General features: G+C 37.0%; 1 protein-coding gene across 1 annotated transcript in view; it reads left to right on the forward strand.

Annotated features, from left to right (window-relative positions):
• Nucleotides 1-1,086: 1,086 nt before the first annotated feature.
• gabrr2a (gamma-aminobutyric acid type A receptor subunit rho2a) overlaps nt 1,087-25,184 on the forward strand; it is a 62,921-nt gene continuing 38,823 nt past the window's right edge. The window contains exons 1-2 of the mRNA XM_059352918.1: nt 1,087-1,324; nt 6,995-7,101. Coding sequence (XP_059208901.1) covers nt 1,203-1,324; nt 6,995-7,101 — 229 coding nt within the window. The 5' untranslated portion in view covers nt 1,087-1,202. The remainder of the gene's footprint in view (nt 1,325-6,994; nt 7,102-25,184) is intronic.

A 25,184-nucleotide genomic window follows, 5' to 3' on the forward strand; every position in this document is an offset into this window, starting at 1 on the left:
ATGTATTCCACAACTGGAATTACAAGACTGCCCTTAATTGACCACACACCCCTGGTGGTGTATTTAGTGCTTTGCAGTGTAAAACAATCACCCACAGACATTGATGCAGTAATCATGGTGGTGGTATTGCTGCCATAAAAGGTGCATAATTTCACATGATTGCTTGCTAAAAGCGTAACAATGGTACAAGAAGCCATGATTGCAGATAATTGCACCAATTGCGGTGGTGTAAATTGACAAAAGAAGGGGGCCTAGCACTGATCCTTGAGGCACCCCAGTGGAAAGGTTTTGTAATTTGGACATTTCTCCCTTCCAAGATACTTTACATACCATAATACAAAATTCTGCATAGAAAAGTACACCCAATAACACAGAGACAAAGACTGTATAGGAAGCATTTTATTAATTAGCCATCACACATATCTATAATAACATAGGATTTATGTGAAAACAATAATATTTTTATTTTTTTTGCATTGAAATATGTATTCCACAACTGGAATTACAAGATTGCCCTTAATTGACCACACACCCCTGGTGGTGTATTTAGTGCTTTGCAGCACAAAACATTCACCCACAGACATTGATGCAGTAATCATGGTGGTGGTGTTGCTGCCATAAAAGGTGCATAATTTCACATGATTGCTTGCTCAAGGACATTGACATACTGTCAAGGGAGCTGGGAATCAAACCAACTGCAGCCTCGGTTCAGAAATGATGGATCGTTGTGCTCAGGGCCCAGGAAACGAATGGGGGTTGTCTTTAAACTGCTCCACCATGTCCCTGTGTTGAGTGAAACGTGATTCCTATGATGAGGTTTTTATTTACAGGAGGGAGGAATAATCTGCCTCTCTTGTTGTGTCATACTCGGCTGCAAATAATCCGTGTGTGTGTGTGTGTGTGTGTGTGTGTGTGTGTGTTTGTGTGTTCTCCCTGGAGCATGTAGGCTACAGATGTTGAGTCTCTCTCTCTCTCTCTCTCTCTCTCTCTCTCTCGCGTGAGGATAAGTACAGACAGTGTATAGCCTCGCACACATACCCATCTCTCTCCTCTCCTCCAGCCTGGCGCGGCACACTGTGATGACATGACCGGAGACGCATCCATCCTCTGCTGAGAACCATGCGCTGCCGACTGAGTCCTGCTGGAATGAAACGACTGAAAGGGGCTTTTAAGGGACTCACCTGTGGATTTGCGTCGTCAAGATGCCTTATTTGACCAAACCTCTGATTTTACTTCTATGTCTGGTTGTTACCGGTGAATGCCGTAAGCACGGTCACCGGGTGCGGAGATGGACCGGTACCGTGGAGACGCAAAAGCATGGCACGTAAGTGACAATAAATACAGGATTAACGGTGATACGGTGAGCTGTAAAGATATCCAACAGATAAAAACAATATTTTCAAGTGAATTGTCGTTATCAGTGGATTTTATTACAATAGGTAACATTTTGGGGTCTATGCAATGGGGCTTTCAGATGCTTGATAGTAGTGGAGCTCATGAACCACTTGTTCTGTCATTTACTATTATTTAAATTTTTCCCCAATTACAAATAGAGTTTTACAAATCTGCATAAGAAATAGAAGTCATTCAAAGGCTCATAAGACAAATTGCCTGCTGATAGTTGAAGATGGAGTATATTGTGGGAGAAATTCTGTTAGGAGAAAGTTAAAATTTATACTCTTAAATGTCCCCCGTGTTTCAACTGAACTGGGAAAAACTGCATTCTCTTACTCAGCACCCTGGGAATGGAACAATCTACAGAAAAAGCTTAAACTAGAAAGTCTGACATCAATCAATGAATTTAAAGCTACCATCAAGACTGTGGTGATAGAGGCATGTGCTTGTTCTTCTTAATAAGGCTCTTTATGTTTTAATGCTGTGTTATATGGTATTTGTTTTATTGTAAATGTTAATTTTTTGACACTTGTGTTGAGTTTTGGCTGCTATTTTGGCCAGGTCTCTCTTGAAAAATAGATTCGAAATCTCAATGGGACTTTCTAGTTAAATAAAGGTTAAAAAAATAAATAATAATGAGTAATGAGTATGAATTAGTAAAATTAAGCAACTTTCCCGACACCTTGTTTCAATATTACTCTATTATTCTAGTTGTAAAGTAATGTTTGTCTTTACTTCATTCTGAGCTTTGTGCACTGCATATATCAGATCCCTTTTGCTTTATTGCAGAATGAGAATGATGGCATCTTGTTATAAAAATGCAACAGTTTACCCAGAAGGTGTGTAAATCAGAAAAATATATATTTTTTAAAAGGTTCAAGGGAGGCAATTCAAAACCGCATGGACTTTTTTTTTAATGATTAATGGAGTGCAAATGATATTAGCGCTGTGCCAGATATTCACCCACACACATTCATACTGATGGTGTTGAAGCTGCCTGCTACACACTGAACTGCTCATTAGCAGGACTCCGGGGCTCATAAGGACACTCTGACATGCTGTTTGAGACTGTCCCGTCCAGAAAAAAAACAGCATAGGTTAGTTTGAATGCCTAAAACAACCAGCGTTTTTGTTTCAAAGGCCACCTGTGGCTGTGTGAATTATGACAATGACGTTGACTTACAACCTCAAAACCTTTTCACCCAATTCCAATTTATCAACAGTTATCATCTTGTAAGCAGGGGCCTGCTGGTAGGCCAGTATCGTTATGAGCCCCTTAAATGGGCAGTTATGTTTGTTTGTTTTTATTTAGATCCCCATTAGCTTTTGCAAAGCAGCTATTCTTCCTATTGCTATTAGAAGCTTTTACAGCAATGCAGTTGCTACATTTTTGGCATCGAAGGTCAAATAAAAATGATTTTTGAGTATAGAAATTGCATCATCAATACATAAAATAAGTGAAATAAGTGTCATATCACTTACCTACATATAACCCATTTAGCTGGCCAGTTAAAACACGTTAAAAAACTTTAAAACAGTTTTTCTCAGTTTTACCTTTTGTATGTCAGTATGCTTTTATTTATTTTACTATCTTTTTTAACACCTAACCAGGATTTTTTTTTTTTTTTCCCTAACTGCAATCATAAGGAAACTGCAGCCTTTTAACTAAGCATAACAGCTTTGTTTTCATTGAGTAGCCATTGAATGGGCTGGGCTTCCTGCTTACCCGTTCATATGGGATGATGACTGCTGGTAGTGGCCGTTTAGAGCGCTTTCACACCTATCTCGTTTGGTCCGGACTTTAGGACTTTCCAGTTTGATCCGAACCTAAATTCCAGGTGTGAAAGGTGCCGCCAGAGGACCAAAGTTTGGTCCGACCAAAAGAGGTGGTCTCGGTCCGGACCAAACCAACCGAGGTCCGAACCCTTTGCAGTGTGAAAACAACTTTCTTTATAGTTCAGACCTTCGTATCAATGACAGGAAGTTTTTTTCTTCTTCTGCTCTCGAATTACGGTACAGGAAGTTGTTACAGCAAAACACAATTAGCCCAGCAGATAACACACTCACCTTCTCTCCGGAAAATACTTTGCCATAACTGGCAGGATTGCGAGCCGTTTTCTCCTCCTCTCCTGTCGACAGCGATACAGTTTTGGCATGATGAGGAGGCTCATCTTGTGAACACCAAGCACTCTCACGTATTGCTCATTAAGCTGGTGCTGCTGGTAGTAAAAGACCAGCAAAAGTATTACCACAGTAAAAGGTGGCTCGCTGGATTCATTTAGTGTAAACACGTTAAGGAAGTAACTCTGACGTCAGATGCCGGCCGGCCTAACAACGCAGCGTAACCAAAACAAATCGAGCCGCGGAAGTACACAGGGAGATGACATGTCCAGTAGAATTGTTTTATAAAGTCCGTTATTCCTTTTGCAGTGTGAAACCAAAACAAACAGGACTAAATGTAGACAATGGAACAGAACACGGACCTTGGTTCGGACCTTGGTTCGGACTTTCAGGTGTGAAAACGCCCTTAGTCATGTGAAACATTCAAACAGCTATCCTTGTCCTGTGGAGGATGGATGGGTCAACAAAGCTCTCACTTTAATGTTGAAGAGTTCCGACAAACAGCCAGCTTTGGTTTCTTATAACAATGCCCATTTTTAGCTATGACCATTATCCTTCCACAAAACTTTAACCCAGTAGGGTTTTCTTTCAGTACGATTCAGATCTTTATACAACAAACACTGTGTAGTTCTGCTGATAGGGCACCAAATCACAAAATACATTCTCTCTCTCACTCACAACATATTCTGTTGTTTAGTTTGTGTCAGCAGGCTTTGGAAAATATATATATAATAGGATGATGTTCCCTTTAAAACATATGTCTTCAACATTTGCTTTATATAAACAACATTTTTGGGGTACAGTGTTGAGCCTCATGTCTAAGGACTTTCTCCTAATCTAAGATTAAGATTAAGGGTAACACTTTACAATAACCATCATTTATAAATGGTAAACAGATAGTTTAATAAAGTTTAATCATCATTTATAAACCATATATAGGCCATTTAGAATGGTCAATAGATAATTTATTAATGTTGAACTATCATTTATAAATGGCAAATAGATGGTATATTAATGTAAGTTGATAGTTACATTACCATTAACAAACAATTAAATTATAATATATTAGTTTATTAGTTTTGCTCTCATTCTAACATTTTTAACACTATATTAAGTATGTTAAACTTCTCTTTATTGGGTTTGTTTTTTCTTTCATTCACATACAAAAAATAAAGAAGGTACATGTTCATTTATGCTTGAAATCAACACGAAAGAGCAGAATGATAGGACAAAAATAAAAGCAATAAAAAAAACAACAAAACAAAAAACAAAAATTAAAAACAAACAAAAACTTAGGTGGAGTCAAATCAAATATCAAAAACAAAAATAAGGTTTACAAATAAAAGAAAGAGATTTAAATATTAATAATGCAACTTGGAGGGTGCCAAGTTTTCTCAAATTTACAGTTGTTAATATTTCATGGGGTTATATTTGGTTTAAAAGTCCATAAATGGCTGACATTGTGTAGAAGGTATTTATCTTACCTCTCAGGGTGAATTTTATATTTTCTAACTGCAAATGTTTCATTATATAATTCATTTAAGCTTGATAGACTGGAGGATTTTTTTGTTTCCAGTTCAGCAGTTTTGCTTAACATACATTTTAATCCGTAATGTATAGGAGATGAAAAGTGCTGAAGCAGAGCATGAGACTGTGACTCACTCAGACTACTGTTTATTGAACCTGGTCTCACAGGAATCCGTGGAATAGCCACGGATTCGCTTAACTCAAAATCCGTGGAATAGCCATGGAATTTTCCTATTGGTTTGTTCCAAGTCACGTGACTTTCAAGGTCCCGGCGGTCAGAACAAAAAACATGGCGGACAGTTCTCTCATTTTTCGTGAAAAAATCAATATTTTTACTTAGTTTCTTTATAAAAATGGATTTTGATCACATTTCTAGCGAGAAATATATGTTTTATTTTCTAAATATTCACTCAGTGAATGTACATAATCACTTTGTATGTTGGAATAGCCACGGGATATGACTGTCATTTACTTGCATTGTAGCGAAATCCGTGTCAGTTTCACGGAAATTTGAGTGATTCCGTGGCTATTCCTCAGATTCCTGTGAGACCATGTTGGTTTATTAGGTGAACCCTAACCATATGACCCTAAATCATATACTATTCCACAGTTGAGTCCGATGCAGAATATGTGCTGCATTCCAACATATATAAAGCCCAAAATGGAAACGAGGCCAGCAAGGGCACTACATTTATCTCTTATTTTGTGCTTGCTGATAGAAGAAATGTATATGTGTTTGTTATAACTTTGCCATGTCAAGCCCATCTGTCCTCAGAAGTGATTTAACTCAGCATGTGGTATAAACAGCTCCACCGCCATCACTGTTAGACACACACTATACCACTGACAATTATCACAGCAAGACTTTCCATTCAACTGAGGCCACAAATACACTTTTAGTAGTGGTATATCTGCAGTCAGGGTGACTGTGGTGCTTGAACACAGGGTTGATCTTAACATTTCTAAAATACATTTGCATTTTCTCTACCATGAGATGCTGATTAATACCAGTGTAGGCTTCCAGCTGCTGTGCAAAAACGGTGTGTCTAAAAACAAGATAAAATCACAAAATCTGAGGGAAATGATCTTGCTGCATGGACAGATAATTTCACTTGACAAGATTTCTTAAATTAAGATTATTAAATCTAGACATAAGCATGTTGTATGCTTAAAATAAGATAAATTAAAGCAGCAAGCAGCGATGAACTGGCCCGTGCAAATGACTTGTTTCTTACCAAGATAAAAAAAATTTAGATTTAGAAGTGTTAGATAATTGATCTTGTTTTAACAGTTAATTTCTTATTTTAAGTGTTCAACATGCTTATTTCTAGATTTAATAATCTTGATTTAAGAAATCTTGTCAAGTGAAATTATCTGTCCATGCAGCAAGATCATTTCCCTCAGATTTACTGTTTTTAATCTTGTTTTTAGACACACCTTTTTTTAACCTGGTCTATATATACATATATATATATATATGTTTTATTTTCTAAATATTCACTCAGTGAATGTACATAATCACTTTGGATGTTGGAATAGCCACGGGATATAACTGTCATTAACTTGCATTGTAGCGAAATCCGTGTCAGTTTCACGGAAATATGAGTGATTCCGTGGCTATTCCACGGATTTTGAGTTAAGCGAATCCGTGGCTATTTCACATTTTCCTGTGAGACCAGGTTGCCTTTTTTGCAGTGTGGTATTTTGGAAGTTTGGAATGCAGATGTTATGAGGAAAAAAATATATGACACTTTGTTCCTCAATTCACTGGAACATTGAAGGTGAGAAAAACAAAACAAGTTGTAAATAAATAATCAGTTTATGCAGTTTTTGTTCTCAGTTGTCACAGCAGATTGGTTCAGTATTCTGCAGTGTTGGTGCACTTCTTTTTTTCACCAAACCCCAGTCTGTGAGTGCCTGCCCTCTAACTCTGAGTGTCATCTTCCTGTAGCTCGTTGGCAAAGAAGCCTCCAGATGTGACCAAGTCTCGCAAAACAAAGACAGAGCATCTGCTCAAAGTAGACGATCATGACTTCACCATGAGGCCAGCATTTGGAGGTAGGTGTTCAATGATCTCCTTCTATCTTAATATATCAATTTACTGTTATATACATACAGGTATTTATTCATGATCGCAAACTCAAGGTTCACTTCCTCAGTTATTAAAGCTTTTAACCACATCTTATTAACTTAAACCTCTGAAGTCCAGGAGTTTTGCTTCAAATTTGTCAACTTCCTCCGCACTCATTTCTGTCTGTGTTTAGCATCTTTCAGTCTGTCCTTACATCACATGCATGGCTCCTTTTTCCCCACACAATCAGTCAGATTTTTCATTTTAAGTATAAAGCTGCCAGGAACCCAAAATACAAACAAAATACACAGGTTTCTATGGAAATGTACCATTTTTTTTTTTTACCATTTATACACAAAAAACAGCAGAAAAAATAATAAATAATAAAACTACAAAACAGTCTATCTGCATGTAAATTAAAAATAGTAATAGTTTTCATTGTAGAAAGAAAATTCACATTTTAAAAATGGTCTAGAAACATAAATGTCACACTGTGAAAGCTCCTATGATTGAACTTTCAACTGGCTTCACAGCTTGTCTACATATCATATATAAAGAAAATTATTACCGTAAATAAAACATGTATTTTCAATAAATAGATGGACTCCAGAGGATTAACTGCTTTGCTGTATTGTAAACTCAATTCACTGAGGGCCATCAGTGATGTATGGAGTTTATGTTTATATAATCTTTATTCAGATTACCCACAAAGACACTGAAAATGAAGCGAACATGCCCGCAAGAGGGCAGCTCCACTGTGATTGGTCAGAACCTTACCAAGCACCCTATAGGCTGTGAATTTTGGTAGTTCTGTCACACACAAGTTTCAAGTGCAAGCACTGTGGTCTTAGAGCACAAAATGTTTGTAAGCAGCAAGTTCTGAGTGCAAACACACACTTTTGGGGTCAACGAGAGAAAATCTGAGCGTGAGCAGTGACATAATGAGTGCAAGAGAAGATGTTTGAGTAGCAGGGCTAAGAAACCCCACAAAGAAACGATCCAATCACAGAACGGGGAGGGACGGCAAGATGATGACGCGTACTACTCGACAGATGGAAGCTTGTAGTTTTGTAGTTTTCTTACAGATCCAACATGGCTGCAGCAGACGCGAAACTCTCTTTGGATCTAGCTGTAGACAGCGTTTTAAATAGTTTAGAGCCAAAGTTGATTTTAAAAGAAGAACAACGTTTGGCTTTACACTCCTGTTTCACCACCAAAAAGGATGTTTTAGCCTCTACCAACTCTCTACCAACTAGCCCCGCTACCGCTCACTGCTGTAACCACGGTGATCTGGCTACGAGCCGGGGGACAGCGGAGCCCCCAGAGACCCCCAGCAGCTCGTCTATTGACCATAAAATCATTGGATGTGTGTGGCTGAATGACATGAGGGGGAATAAGGCGTAAATATAAATAATCTTGCAGAAAGCAAGAACTGGAGAAGCAAAACAGCAAGCAACACTCTCTCACAGACACACACACACACACACACACACACACCAACACTGCCGGTAGACTGTGAGCAGCCAGAGTCAGAACATGCTGCAGAAAAACGTTGCAGAAGCAGAATTGAGCATTTTAGTCTCAAAGTAGAGATGGGCTAGTCTGGTTATGTAAACATCAATTTCTGTCGCTCTACATACGTCATCTGGTATAACTGATATGATTGGCTAAGAGCTACCTACAGACGCTTTTGATAGACATTCGTAGCCCCAATAAACGGCTCTGGAGGATCGTAAAGCACGCCTCCTCTACGGAGAAATGAATATCTGGTTTCCAGACTAATCTCATTTGTAATTCGTCTGGCGTTAGCCAGGCTAATGTTTGAGAGCGAGAGCAGTAAAACAATCTGAACGCAAAATAACAACAAAACAAGTAATCCTGAGCCCTGTTCCAGGTAGAAGGTTCAACAAACTCTCCTGAAAATTTAGTTTGAGTTAGTTTATTCAACTAGTTAATTCAACTCAGACTAGGTTCACTCTGAGTTACGCACATGCAGGATGAATTGAATATGTGATGAAGCTGCTAATATTTGTAATCTCAATACCTGCAATAAAGTAATTTAAAAAAAAGAATCAATGAGGAAAGAAGTGTCTGTCTCTGAAAGAGGGTGGAGACAGAGAGAAACCAAGAGGTTGTTGAAGAAAACCTGCTTGCGAGAAGGTTGTCAGAGTCAGTTACCGCGGCAACTCAGCCAGGACTGAAGTTACCTCCCTTTCTGGAACATAAAACTCAGAATTTCCCTCATTTCGGGGTTAACACACTCATACATACTGTAATGATCGCCTTCTGAGTACTGTCACTTTAAATGACTTATGTTTCTTTTGGTTACCACGGTAACGTAAGGTCATAGTTGAGGCTGACTGTACTTTTTTCCAGGGCTGGACAGAACTCCTCCGTAACTATCTTTACGTTGTTTTTCCTTTATTTTTACCTACAAGTCTGGCAGATAAATGGTGTTTGAGTATAAAATAAACGTGCAGTGTGACGGTAAAAACTAGTTTTCTCTTCTTATTACAACTTTAACGACCCGTGGAGACCCCTTGGATCTCTACAATACACACTAAAAACCTGCTTTCTGAGACAGACCCCTGCTCTCAAACTGAAAATCCTGCCCTGAATAAAGATAAATCAACTCCATATGATGTGGTCAAAAGCTCAAGAAAAAGCTAGTAAGTTGACATTGAAGTCGAAAAACATTTTTTGTTGTATTGCATTTTCATTACACTTTTCTACATTCACTTCATATAAATAAATACAATAGTTTCTGTTATGGATTCTCTTTATCCATCACATGGGCAATAAAATAATAGACACTGATCAAATTCTGTGCAACAAAAATAGAATACATTTTTCTTTATTTATTGTGGTGCAATGGAAGTTTTGCACATTTTTGCTTAACAGAGGACAATTCTTTATTATGTAGCCTATTAAACTTCAGTGTGCAAGTAATGTCAATACAGAAATGCTGAAATGTGTTTGAAGTCATTTAGAAACAGTGTCTCTGTTACATACAGTAGTTTTCACAACAGAGAACACTGGCTTTGTTCTTTACAAAATGTTTCTCTTGCTGCACCACAATTTTTACAGAACCAAATATAAGAGAAAAATCTTTGTTTATGTTATGAGTGGTGAGCACACTGTAAAAATGTACAAGTTGTTCTGTAACGTTGTTTACATCTGTACTGTATTTTTTGCAGAATTATTCTGGTGAACACAGCTGACAGTTTTTTTCTGTAAAAATAACAGAATTTTTTTACAGTGCATGCTTGACATCTCCTCCCTCAAGCTTCAGAAATCAGTCATATTAGCTCTTCCCTCTGCCCTCATGTCTCATAATTAATTGGTATTTTGGTGTCTAGGACCTAAGCTATAAAGGGCTCTTTGATGTTATAGGAATTTAAAGTATTTATCACTCTCCTGACACCATTTCAAAGCATGCATAAGCTAAGCATACACCTGGTGTGACTGCTATCGACAGACACTGTTTTTGTTCTGCAGGATCAGAAGAAAAACCTAGATCTAAGGCTTGTTTCCGGCTGACAGTGTCAGAGTTTCTTCTGGGTTTTTAAGATGACTTTCTTAGTGTGTGAGATGTTCAACCATTAAGACGTTACTTCCAAAGTTATAAAACATCACACTGGTATTTTTCTGTGTGTGATCTGAAGACAGCAGTTCACAAGATGTTTTATACTCTGGTGTTCAAGCTGCATGTCTTGATATCTTTCGAAGGCACAAGTTAAGTATAAGGATGGTGATATTTTATCAGTGAAATACTTCAAAGAGAAGCTTAGGGCTGGGTCTTTGTTGATATGCTTAGAAGTGTCTGCGTCTTGTAGTTCATTTAGCGATCAAGTTAAACCTGTTGGATTGCTCAAACTCAAAATAAGATCAAGCTTTCATGAAGATATTTTGATACTGAGATACACCCACATTCCTCTTCTGCAGTGCCCTCTAAGGTGCCCCTTTATACAATAAAATGTTATAGAGATTCTATAACATGGTATCACCCAACTGTGAATAATGTTATGTGAGGTTTTTGCTCTCATTTAGCTCCCAGAGTGCACAAAATAGATGCATTTTACTTAAAAATGTACAAATTTTTATCCAGGGGGGGGCATGGCCCCGTACCCCCTAGATTAGGGGTCTCAAACTCGCGGCCCTTGTGATGATATTTTGTGGCCCCCACCTTGATATAAAAGTTTAATGTGAGTTTTATATGAATGTCTCTTGACCGTGTTGTATGTGGAAGGTCCCTTTATTGCTCCAGCTGGAGCTTTGTTTCACTTGTTTCTATGACGACGTTAACAAAAAGAAAGGCAGCTGCTACCGGACCGTTTATTATCTGCCGTGTTGTTGTTACCGGAAGAAGTGGAAATGTTATGTAATGTAATTTAGTGTGTCTTTTTTATAATATTGTGTCTTTTTCTAATAATTTTGTGTATTTTTTAGTAATTTTGTGTATTTTTGGGTCATTTTGTGTCTTTTTTGTCATTTTGTGTCTTTTTTTTTTAAGTAATTTTGTGTTTTTTCAGTCATTTTGTGTCTTTTTTTTGTCATTTTGTGTCTTTTTTCATAATTTTGTGTCTTTTTCAAGGTAATTTTGTTTTTTTTTTCTGTCATTTTGTGTCTTTTTTAAAGTAATTTAGTTTTTTTCTGTCTTTTTTTTTTTTTGTAATTTTGTGTATTTTTTGGTCATTTTGATACTGCCTCCAGCAGCCCCCAGGTTATTTGAGTTTGAGACCCCTGCCCTAGATGGTTCGGTTCGATGCTTTGAATTGTCAGTACCATATCATTAATTACTTTGATCTGGATCTCCTTTTAACTTAATGCTAATATTTCATCATACATGATGCATCATAGCTTTTTGCTGCCGGTGGGGCCCCATGTTGTGCAGAATGTGCCCTTTTTATTTTTTTGCCCCTGCCCTCCTAACAGTCTGAGTCCACCACTGCTGTTCTGGGATAAAGTTCCTATGAGGTTGTACAAAGATGCAACCATCAGTAGGTCAGATGGCTTCTCCCTGTTACAGCGATTGTTACTTCAGAGAAAGGCAGAGCATGTAGCAGGAGGTCTCAGTAGAAATTAGACTAAAAATAGCCCATGTCCAGGCACAGAGGATCCACAGCTCTCGTCGCATTAGTATAAAGAGTCTCATACTCCACCCTGTTTCCCTAGAAAGGCCTGTCCCCTCCAGATGTGTTTAAACCCATAGCTTTTTTATATTGAATAATACTTGAACATGGTTTTTCCACCAAAACGGATCAGTAAGCTACTGGCTTAGCCGCATCAGAATGAAAGAGGCTGAAAATTGAAAATGCCCTGAACACATCCCACCCCTTCTTCCACACAGGCAAGTCAATAACAGAGCCAGAGTCCGAAGAGCAGCCTGCTCTTATCCAAATTGGAGACTTGATGTTGGGAAGTATACATGGCTAAAAAAGGTCCAATTGGACAAGAAAACAATCATACAGACGATCATACAGGTTGCCCAAATTATAAACCACTTCAGGTAAAGCTGAGAGTGAATGCAATTGGGCTTTGGTAAAAAATATTATGTTTGCCTTTAATGTTTTCTTATGCAAATAAATGTAACCTGGGGGTTTGTTTACAATCTGTTTGACGGCTTGTGTTTTCTGCCTCGTCGGGCTTATCTTCAGTAATAACACTGCTGTCCAAAATTGTAGTCATTATTTTTGATCAGCACAACCAATAGTACAGATTTGAGCTTTTAAATAAAACCACAGTGAAATAATATTGATCACCCTGAGGTTGTTGATATGATGACAATGAAATGTGCTGTACATGTGCTGAAAGTGTAAGTTATATCATCCTTCTAGTTTTGATTTTGAAGTGTGTATCGCCATGGCAACATGAACATGCTTAGAACTGTTCATAGCAGTGTGCTTAACAAGGTTATAATTGTTTTGGATTTTTCATTAGTTTTAATTTTGTTGTGATTTTAGGTTTTGAAATTCATTTAGTTTTAATTGGTTTTTAGAGTGAGTTTGCTAGTTTTAATTCGTTTTAATTTTATGGAAAATGCTTAATTTTAGTTTAGTTTTTATTAGTTTTAATGGGGTATTTGTTGGGTGCCAGATTCAATAAGGTCACAATAAATGTTGTCTTTATTTCCTTTGTCTGATCCATCTCAGCTCCAATAAGTTTATTAAGTCATAAAACCAGATAGATGAAATAGATTTCATGTCAACCAAAAAGGTTTACATATGAAAAAAGTTGACAAAGATGAAAACGAAGGACATTTTCACTATAATTTTAGATAGTTTTAGTTAGTTTTGTAACCACACAATACAGTTTCAGTTAGGTTATTGTTTTTATAAAAACTCTTGTTTTTATTTTTATTTCAGTTAGTTAGGGAAAATTTTTTTTTCAATTCAAGTTTTCGTTATTTCGTTAGTTTTCGTTAACTATCATAACCTTGGTGCTTAATAGAATGTTCAAAATGTTTCATTTTTATGTTGCAAATCAAGGTCAATAGATTGATTATTATTATTATTATTATTATTATTATTATTATTATTGTTGTTGTTGTTGTTGTTGTTGTTGTTGTTGTTGTTGTTGGCATGGTGTCACTATCTGTGATGTAGCCTGATGTTTGCTGATTAACTGGGAGGAATCCATGTGGTTCTATGACGTCACGGGCAGGGGAACCCATTTTGGATGTAAAATGACCAAATATGGTTCTTCGCCCTATAAGGGGTTAACCCAAATTTAAACGTTTTTGATTCTACAACCCCAAACAAAAAGAGAGTAGCAAGAAGCCTTTTTTAAGGACGATGCTTTGACATGTCAGAGCAGAAGAGGCTCAGGTGTGAATAATGAATGACTGATGGCTGAATTCCATTTAGCTGCTTAAATTTCAGGTTCCTGGCATCCTGCATGTCGGCTCACTGTCACTCTAACTGGAACAGAGCCATTGATACTGTTATTGGAAACTCCTGTGCTTTTTTCAACATGACAAAATATCTCCTGTTAGAAACAAAGGTTCTGTCGTGCAGTTTAGCATTACACCTCATAGTTGTGGAACTCCCTGGATTCAGATATGTTTCGGGAAGAAATATTCTGACATACTGACACCTAGTATGGGTCAAGCCTCCAAAAAACTTGATCCATCATTTCCCATAATGCAACCAATAACATTTTTTTGTCAGTCCAGCCCAAGGTTATAATTGTTTTTTTTTTGTTTGTTTTTTCAAATTCAGTTTGTTTTAGTTAGTTTTTAGAGTGAGTTTGCAAGTTTTAGTTTAGTTTGTAGTTTTTGAAAATGCTTAGTTTTATTTTTTTATTAGTTTAAGTGTTAGTTTAAGTTTTTTTCTAATGGGCTATGTCTTAGGTGCCAGATTCAAAGAGGTCATAATAAATTTTGCCTTTAATACCTTTAGCCCCAATGAGGTTATTAGCTCTTACGGCAGGTGTTTTGAATTTTGGTTCGAGTGTAGACATCCCAGTCTCAGTAAACATATTAAGATGGATAGATGGATGGATGGATGGATGGATGGATAGATGGATAGATAGATAGATAGATAGATAGATAGATAGATAGATAGATAGATAGATAGATAGATAGATAGATAGATAGATAACCACACAATACAGTTTCAGTTAGTTATCGTTTTATTTTTATTTCAGTTAAGTCAATTCTAGTTTTCGTTATTTTGTTAGTTTCCTTTAACTATAATAACCTTGGTGCTTAATAGATGGTTAAAATTGTTAAGGTTAAGTGGACAGTGGACAGGAAACATACATATGCATATATTATGCATGTATTGTACATCCCAGCTGGGTAAATAACACATACAGTTTATACATTGAACTATAAGGACGTACATTATATTGTGTAAGCTCCAAGAGTTAGGAAAGTAATGTTTCAACCATCATGGCTGAAAAAAAAAATGTCTTGAACATTTCACAGCCCCAGTTTATAATGCAGATCCTTGATCTCACCATGAGTCATTGTGTGGAGAACGTCCTGTATAAGACTGTTACATATGTACACGGCTGTACACATACACACAGAGAGAAAGATCAGATGAGATGTGGCATGTGTTTCAGGGGTAGAGGGGGTTGAGTGTGGCTAACGTGTGGGGTGTATTATTGCTCTTAATCCTCGGTAAAATAACACATTAAGCTTGTTGTTAATCCATGCTGAAGGGAAGAGAAAGCCCAGATCATTTCATGTATGGGCTCGGAGCGACTCATGTCATGATCTGTTAACTGTACGCCAAAGCCACAGTGTGCTTTTCAGAAAATGTGGTGGCTTAACAGTGTTGAGGATTTACTGGAGGTCACAAAGTCAGGTGAGTTGTTTCATGTTGCCTATTACTAAAATACATTGTGAACCCTCACAGCCACAGCTGGATTCACTGGAAGTAGTTTGTGGGATCAATTTATTCTGTGTCACTGTTTTTCTTCTCAGTCCAAGGCATAGAGTTTCTGGAGAGCACCTTCTTTAATTTGACCTAAAAGCTATAACATTTTCATATTCATGGATCAGTTGGCCATCTATTGTAATTGCACAAGTGCAACAAGTGCCATGTAGCAAGTCTTGGGCTTGAGAGGAAAACACAAGGAAAATGATTATTGGTGCGCCCAATTTAACATGTGTCAGTTGATTTTCCTATGGAATAACAGATTTTAAATGCCAATCCCACCCTCCAAAAAATAACTTGTTCCCAGAACGAAATAAAATTATGGAAATAATTTCCACCTAAATAAAATGCTTTAATTTAGCCAGAAACAGTTTTGTTGAGTGAACAAAATGTAAATATGTTGGGTCAACATGATGTATTTGCGTTACTGTTAATTAATTATCAGGGGTCAGTCCAACTAGATTTGTAAGGGTAATTGTAACATACTAACGTGATTTTCTTGGGCCATTTAAACATGTATGACATTATTAAAAGTTACTTTATTTAATAGGGTAGTTACAACTACTTTTTAAAATAGTGAAGTACATAAATTAATTGTGCTGAGCCAACAAAACAAAGTTAGGTTGAAGTGGTTTAGCCTAAAAGATTACCTTTATTATATGAAAATGAACATAATAGTAATTATTATAGAATAATAAGTAATTATTATTATTATTATAGAGTATTATATTCCGCAAGTTAATTAGGATAATAAGTATTCTAGTAAATTTTAAAGTGTTGCATTTTATGCTAAAACTACATGTTTTAAAACTGTTCCACCACAAAACATCATTTTATTTAGTAGAAGCTACAATGATAGACTAAGGAGAAGGTAACAGACACCCAGTTTGCTTTTTTTGAGTGCACAGAACCAGAAAGATAATAAGAGTTAATCAAGTGTCTAACTGCTAACTGAAGCAATTGCAGCTAGCAGCAAGCACTTTTTAGTACTCCTGTTCTAAATTCACAATCATTTAAAGAGATAAGGGTCTTAAGTCTGAGCTTGGTCTGCAAGATGTTCCAGGACCAACAGACTTTTTAGCCTCTGTACTAATAAGAGGCACTTGAACTGAACTGGTTCAAACTACAGAGCGGAGCATTCTTGAAATAGCACACACAACACGGACCTAGGTTTAGGGCAAAAAACTTCCTGGTAAGGCGTTATAAAAGAGAGTTCGCAAGTGTAACCGGTCTGTATATCCTCTGCGTCGTGCTGATGAATGAAGAATTAGGAGACCAGGATTTCCACACAAGGCACTTTACTGCAGTGGCACAAGAAGCAAAATCAGCATACAGTGTGATGAGTGGCCTTTATGAGTGCCCTTCTAGTGGCCTTCTTGTGCCCTTTTTCCTGTCTGGTGCCTCCATGGTTGAAAAAGCGCGCTAAAGTTCCCTTGAGAATGGTGAAAACAAAAGGAAGTGCCTTATTGGCTTCCCTTTGCAAGTGCAAAAAATGATTGGGTGCCCTCTAGGGTGCCCCTTCATATAATAAATTATAACGATGTGCCCTCTAGAGCAAGAAAATTTAATAACTTGCCTTAATGAGTGCCCTTCCAGTTCCCTTTTTCCTGTCTAGCGCCTCTGTGGTTGAAAAAGCGCGCTAAAGTGCCCTTAAGAATGGTGAAAACGAGAGAAAGTGCCTTATTGGCTGCACTTTACACATGAAAAAACATATTGATAGCCCTCTACGGTGCCCCTTTATACGCAAGTGTTGTTCGCAAGTGTAACCGGTCTGTATATTCAACCCGTTCTCATTCCCGAAGCGTAAAATACCGACTATTTGTCACGCCCCTGAACGTATCATACTGACGAAAAGGGTACCCTTCCACGTGTGTGGGGAACGCTCTGGGTTCTCAATTGACTCCAATATAAACCCGCTCGCGCTGCTGAGAAACGCTTAGAGCAGAGGCTTACAGCCGTCTATTCACTCCAATAATATCCAGACCACGGCCCTCCATTACGCTGCCAGCGACAATCTGAATGGAGAACCGAGGACCCTGTGCATGGAAGTATTTTTCTCCCTATTTTAAGGATTTCTTTTAATGACATCGTCAACATTTCTCAACACAAACACATCAAATTCTCACTGATAATTCAACAATAAAATAGCTTCATGTTGTGGCTCTCAGTATAATTTTTTTCTCCTTCGATTCTGAGAAATAAACTTTTATTCGTTTGTTTTACGGCATTCCACTGGCGGACATTTCTCTCATTTTTAGTGAAAAAAAATAAATATTTTGACTTTGTTTCTGCATAAAAATGGATTTTGATTACATTTCTAGCGAGAAATATATGTTTTATGTTCTTAATATTCACTCAGTGAATGTACATAATCACTTTGTGGCGAAGATCTCGCCAGAAAAAGACGATCCGCTGTGTTTTATTTTGAAATCTGTTTTATTTTGTAATCTACCGCGATCATAGCGGATGTGGTCCTATCCTCGCGGATGTGCTGTGCGATCTCATTGAATCGCGCTTCACTGTAAATGGCCCCGACTCTGCTCTCCTGTTTTAGTTAAAATATCTTCATTAAACAAACATTGTTGTCTTTTTTTTAGCATAGATAATATACATACAGCGTAATTATTTATTAGACAGCGTGTGATATTCGATATATTGGGTAGAAATAGGTTTTCACAGCCCTAATAGGGAAGAACTACAAAACGAGAGGTCTAGGGAGTTGTAGTTTTTTTTTAATAAAACAGGGTTTTCCCTCAAATTGGAAGTTGGAAATACTTAATTAGTGGCTTTCCAGGGCTTTGAGGGGATGTCAATCACATTTTTGGCATCAGAATTTAAATATTGTCTTGTTCAATGGGGGATTTATTGTTTTTTCAGCATATCCTAAAGCCCCCCCACTCCCACCCCTTAGTGACTATGCTCACATTATAGTCCATGTCAACACCTTTCTATAACAGTAGGTCTCATGTCTGTAACCCTTTTTGTCTCTTAGTTATAATCATTTAAATATGCCCCAGGGTTAAGGTTCAAAGGTCAATATCTCAAAGCAAGAATATTATAGAACCTTGAAATTGATATATGTTACTCTCCAGGCCAAGACCTTTCCGGTGATGTATTTGGTTTAGCTCTATGACAAAGTTTTATTATTTTCAAACCTTGGAAATCTGCCCTAACAGACTTAGATCCCCACAGCCCTTTGAGTGCTCTGAGTGCGAGATGTGAAAAAAGAGTTAGGGTTAGGGTTAGGGTTAGGGTTGTCATAGAGCTAAACCAAATACATCACCGGAAAGGTCTTGTCATTAAAAGAAATCCTTAAAATAGGGAGAAAAATACTTCCGTTCACAGGGTCCTCGGTTTTCCATTCAGATTGTCGCTGGCAGCGTAATGGAGGGCCGTGGTCTGGATATTATTGGAGTGAATAGACGGCTGTAAGCCTCTGCTCTAAGCGTTTCTCAGCAGCGCGAGCGGGTTTATATTGGAGTCAATTGAGAACCCAGAGCGTTCCCCACACACGTGGAAGGGTACCCTTTTCGTCAGTATGATACGTTCAGGGGCGTGACAAATAGTCAGTATTTTACGCTTCGGGAATGAGAACGGGTTGGTATATTCTCTGCGTTGTGCTGATAAATGAAGGATTAGGAGACCAGGATTTCCACACACGGCACTTTACTGCAGTGGCACAAGAAACAAAATCAGCATACAGTGTGATGAGTGGCGTGGTGTGTTCTCTCAGCTCTGATGAGAGCAAGATGGACGCCATTAGTAACAGAGCTAAGCAATGCTAGCACATTTAGCGGCAGATAATTACACACAAAAAACTCGACATAAACTGTACAGACTATGGCGAAACTAACAGGCAACATCCATGACATCATCATCCATTATATATGTTAATCCGACATTGTTTCAACCGTAAATGATGTTTATATGAGCTTTTAATTTTGGTCAGAGAGAAGTTTTAGTTGTTGTCTGCTTCATTATTTGTCCAAAATTTGTCGTATCAACTGAGTTTGTCTGATCTGAACTGTGAGATTGTGTTCAGTGAGCGGGGGTCACGGACAACATGCATGTTAAATTGGGGGTTGCGCCTCAAAAAGGTTGAGAACTACTGCTCTAGAGTGCAGTGGAGGACAGACAGTGTAAAACGTTAATATGGGTCGTATTGGGCTGCCTGTACAAATGACCTACACTGTAAAAAATGTTTGTACTGTACAACACTGTCAGATTTAATCAGAAAGAGGGCGTGAAATTAAAATTTTTATAGCACTGTAGTATACACTTTTAATTACCGTAAATCAAAGAATAGCACAAAACTTTAACTTTTACTGTTATAAACGTCGACCTGTGCATTAAAAGAAGGACATTATTAAAGGTGGAAATCGTCAGTGACCTAGGAGGCCTCTTGCCTACTTCTAATCTTATTTTGAAAGGTTATTTTGTATCAGAATCTGGCTTCAGTTGTAGTTAAAGTCCTTCAAACAGTACAGTCAGTCTCAGTGTAGAGCTGGACTGCAGCAGGATTGTAGTATGTGGTTTGTGGATGTGCAGCATCAGAATTGGTTGCAGGTTACATTAAATTACATTACATTACATGTCATTTAGCAGACGCTTTTGTCCAAAGCGACTTACAATACTTACAATAGGTTCGTGTTTTCAGGTTAGAGGTACTTTGTAAACAAATACTGTCTGTAAATGTTTCATTGCCGTCCTGAAATACCTGGATTATCCGCTACACAAAAACCTTTATGGACCAAAAAAACAGTAGTGGACGGCTCCTCTCGCTCCGTTGCAGGTCCTGAGAAATGCATTGAGGAAACCTGATAAAATTAAATGATCTGACTCCAACATAAAATCCTCACCTATTTCTCTGCGGCGATCGTTTGATGGGGAATGATGAGCAGGAGACGTCCCAGTTCTCAGTTTAACTTCATTTAATTACAACACGTCAAGAAATGTGCAGTTACAGAGTCTCTGGGTTCAATCTACACGTCCCTGTCATCACATTAGGCTGGTCAGTTCATGAAGTCTGGACCAAGTATAATTTTCCCTAAAACCCACTTTTATAGCCAAACATCATGTCTGTGACCTGACCTGTTAACAAAACTTTCAAAACACAAACTCCTGCCTTGATTAGACTTGCAGAGATGTTATTGGAGACACAGATTTTGCAATGTCTATATAAAATATAAAACATAAAATATATCTTTTTGTGATTATAGAATCTTACTCTAAGTAGGACAGAGAAAGTTTAAGCAGATGGAGTAAATGTACAGTCTCATTCTAACAGAGACTCTACCAGACTAACTGAATTTCCCCTCGGGGATAAATAAAGTTATTTTGATTTTTGATTTTGATTTGATTGCATCATGACATCACAGACCCTATTTTCAGCATTTTTTGCTTGATCTAAATAAGGATGAACTGATGGTTGTGACTTGTGGCTTAACTCAGTAGATAATATGACACAACCTACCACTAGCAGTTGATTTTTAAAACCTATGTTTGAGTCCAAGTAGGATTATAAAAAATGTTATCTGGCATTACTTGTATTACATAATTTTTTTGCAGCCCTGTATTGGCAAGCTTCCTGTAGAGCCAACACTGTATCTACTGTACAGAGTCCAGCTACGCTAGCTGTTGTTAGCTACAGTAGCATGTATTAAAAATGCTTTATTCAAGTTAATGATCATAAGAGCTTAACACTGTTTGTAACACCACTTAAATCATTTAGGATTTTTGTATTATCCTTAACCCTTTGATGCACAACATGGGTGTAAAGTATCCCAACTAAGTTTTTATATTCTATATCTTTGCAATAAATTAATTTCAACATTCAGTATTGCAGGTTTTTCTCAAATAACTTGTTTTTCATCATACATCCTATTTTTTGTTTTACCATTACTCTTCTAATGCACAAGGTGATTTTAGACCCATGTTGTACATTAGAAGCTGTTTATATGTTGTCACCAATTTAAAACCTGACAAAGAAGACACAAATATTAACTATCCTATTTTGTTAAATTGGTGTTTTTCCAATGGAAATTCTTATTTGGTGGCTCTAATAAGTCTCAAATGTTAAAATATGTGATTTTCTAATATAACTTGGTGGTTCTAACAACTCTTTTAAAGTTAAACCTTCAAAATAAGACAAACATAGTTACAAATATACTCAAATTGTTAATTTAGTGAATCACTTTTTGTATCAATACGCTTCTAATGCACAAGGTCATTTTAGACCCACGTGTGTAAACTTGATGTAATAATACAAAAACTATTTCTCTTCATAAAGTATGAAAGGAAAAATGGATATAATGATCTGTTCTAATTTTTTTTAAAGATATTCAAACACACAGCCAGCATGAAATAACATTTTTGACCCATGTTGTGCATCAAAGGGTTAATATTATATAATATAAAATATTATATAAGGGTTAATTACGTGGCCCTGATCTCACCTCAACTATTGTAAGAGATGCAAAAGTGGTGTTTCAAGAAAGAAAAGGAAAGTAATCTGAGACTCAAAGACTGATGAGGTCTACATCTTCCAAACAAAAATAATGAGTTAGCAGCCCAGTGTGATGTGTGAAGGTGTGTGTGCTTATCTAGAGCTGCCTGTTGTCATTTGAATGTGATTTTACAAAGATAAACACAGTGAATGTTGAGTGTGTAATGGAAGTGCACACCAAACACTGTAAAAAACTTGAAGCTTACCAAGTATTTTCTTCTCTTAATTATATTGTTTTGAGTATAATTTACCTACTGACCATAGCTTTATGTGCTTATTTAATTACTAGGGACCCTATTGTTATTGGTCTGTCTATTATTATTATTTTTCCGGGTAATGAATCGCTTATTTCGGCCCTTTATCATATTCAATTCGTTTTATTATGTCCTTATGTAATTATCCCATTTTTTAAAAGACTTCTTTTTAGGATTGACATTGTGAGCTTTTTCATGCTTTTCAAGCTGTACAACTGTTGAATATGGTGAGTTTTTACCTCAAATATTGGTTCCAGTTGAGAGTTTTAGTTGCATGTAGTTTAAATGTTATTTCAAAAGCATTTTCCTCCATCAAAACAGGCTCGTTTCAAGTATTTCTGGCTTATTGTAATATTACTACAGTAGGGCTATTCAAGCCACAAAATAAGTATATTTTGATTTTTTTTTTAGTTATTTGAAGAATTCTAACAAAGAAAAATTTACTTACTGCACTGGCAGATAATTGTACTTCTTTCTGGCATGTATTTGCTTAATTCTAGTTATTTATTTCTTATTTTTTGTCGGTTAGTTTTTGCAGTGTACTTGTCCTGCTGCCATCAGATAGATTAATAGTGTGTATACAACCTGGTCTCACAGGAATCCGTGAAATAGCCACGGATTTGCTTAACTCAAAATCCGTGGAATAGCCACGGAATCACTCAAATTTCCGTGAAACTGACACGGATTTCGCTACAATGCAAGTTAATGACAGTCATATCCCGTGGCTATTCCACCATACAAAGTGATTATGTACATTCACTCAGTGAATATTTAGAAAATAAAACATACATTTCTCGCTAGAAATGTGATCGAAATCCATTTTTATGCAGAAACTAAGTCAAAATATTGATTTTTTTCACTAAAAATTAGAGAACTGTCCGCCATGTTTTTTGTTCTGACCGACGGGACCTTGAAAGTCACGTGACTTGGAACACCAATAGCCACGGGATATGACTGACATTAACTTGCATTGTAGCGAAATCCGTGTCAGTTTTACAGAAATTTGAGTGATTCCGTGGCTATTTCACGGATTCCTGTGAGACCAGGTTCGTGTATATGTGTAAGTGTATTGCAGTGAACAGCAACTGTGGACAACAGATTAAACATTTAATTAAAATGTTTGTTTACATTTCAAGTATTATTTTTGCAAATAATTAGTTTGCCAGTGTATAAATGACCAAAGTGGCAGCAGAGGGCCTTTGCTGTTATTGTGGTAATAACAGGCAACAAACTTGACCTTGTGGAATACTGGCTTGAGGAAGGTAAAACTGGGACAGGAAATTTAAGTAGTTTTTTTTGTTTTTTTATCCAGGGATCAACAGAGCTGTGGGTCTTTTCCAGCGAGTCCCTGCTGCACGATCAGTCTGGGAGCTTTGCCACTGAGCAGTTTCTCATCTAGTCTTGATGAAAAGGTTCAGGGGCCATTGATGCATCAGTGAAATGCACAGAAAGCCGTAGCATTTTTTATATTCCGTTTAGAGGCTCTTTAAAGTAATAAATGAAGTGATTAAATATCATCCCCCGCAAGTCTTAAAATAACATGACGCAATATCCAGCAAACATCAGGGCCGTGGCTGCCGCCGCTATAGTTTGATGTCTGAAGTGTGAAGATTCAATTAGAAGATTGTATCCGACTTGCTACATCAAAGGAAACTGTGATAATCAATTGATTTTAGGCTCATTGCTGCTTTATTATTTTGCACCAGATTAAATTAAATGTGTGCATTATGAAATAATTATTTGATTGGCACAAGAAGTTGTTCAGCTTAATAAATGTAATGAACTGAGTACTAATATTCTGCAAAATTATTAAAATTATTCAAAAACAATATTTTCTGGAGGTATAACAATGAGGAAGGGCAGTGATTTAAATTTGTTTTTCAGATTTAGAATGATGATCACAAATATGTATAGTTAATTTGGGTTTGTAGATTAGGTATGTATGTATGTGTGTATGTATGTATATATATATATATATATGTGTGTGTGTGTGTGTGTGTGTGTGTGTGTGTATGTATGTATGTATGTATGTATGTGTGTATGTATATGAATATGAAGGAATGGGAAATTATGTATTTGTAAAGATATTTAAATACAAAAGATATATATAAAGATAGTCTATAAATTATAATAATATCAGTAATAGTATTAATAATAATGTAATAATCAGAGGAGAAGGGGTAGGAATTTATAAGTGTCCACTTCTTCCTTCTCCTTTTTGAACATGTATGATTTAATTTAATCAGTTAAGAGAAATGAACAACTGAGTTGTTCCATGTACAGGTTTGACCTGTTCTCCTTTTCTTTTCTTTTTCTTTTTTCTCTCTCGTATATTTCTTTTCTTTTTGCTTTTCTTTTATCATATTTTTTTGTGTTTTTGTTGTTGTTCTTTTACATGTTTGAAATAAAATTCTCAATCAGACAGCATAAATATAGCATTTGCTTTATCCTGGATCAGCAAAGTGACATGCTATCCCTGTGTGAGGGGACACAAGCACGTCACAATATTCAACACAGTGTTCCCTTCCTTCTTTTGTAGCCAAAGCTTTAAACCGTGCTCACTGATGGATGGGTCAGTAGCACCCACAGACCATCTGGAGATATCGGCTTAATTTGAGGTAACTGGAGTATAGCGTTAGCCGCTAGCCCCAGCCAGTCTCATTCAGTTTGCCTGTATTGCTAGCCTAGCCTTCCTGTGGCTCGCTGCATGGCAGGCCTCACTCCAGCATGAGCAGATTAAGCTGGCAGCGGTTCCTCCTGCTTACAGCTTAGATTAGCACAGGCACCAATCTGTTACGCCATCAGGCAGCTGTTACCCTGCAAATGACTCTTTATCCCAACTGGAGAACAGAGGCACAAATGCAAAAAAAAAAAAAGTGGCCTAAAAATGACTGTAAAGTGCATCTGATGTTGGTGGAAGTAGT

This window comes from Centropristis striata, chromosome 16, assembly GCF_030273125.1.
Source record: "Centropristis striata isolate RG_2023a ecotype Rhode Island chromosome 16, C.striata_1.0, whole genome shotgun sequence".
In the NCBI taxonomy this organism is placed as follows: Eukaryota; Metazoa; Chordata; class Actinopteri; order Perciformes; family Serranidae; genus Centropristis; species Centropristis striata.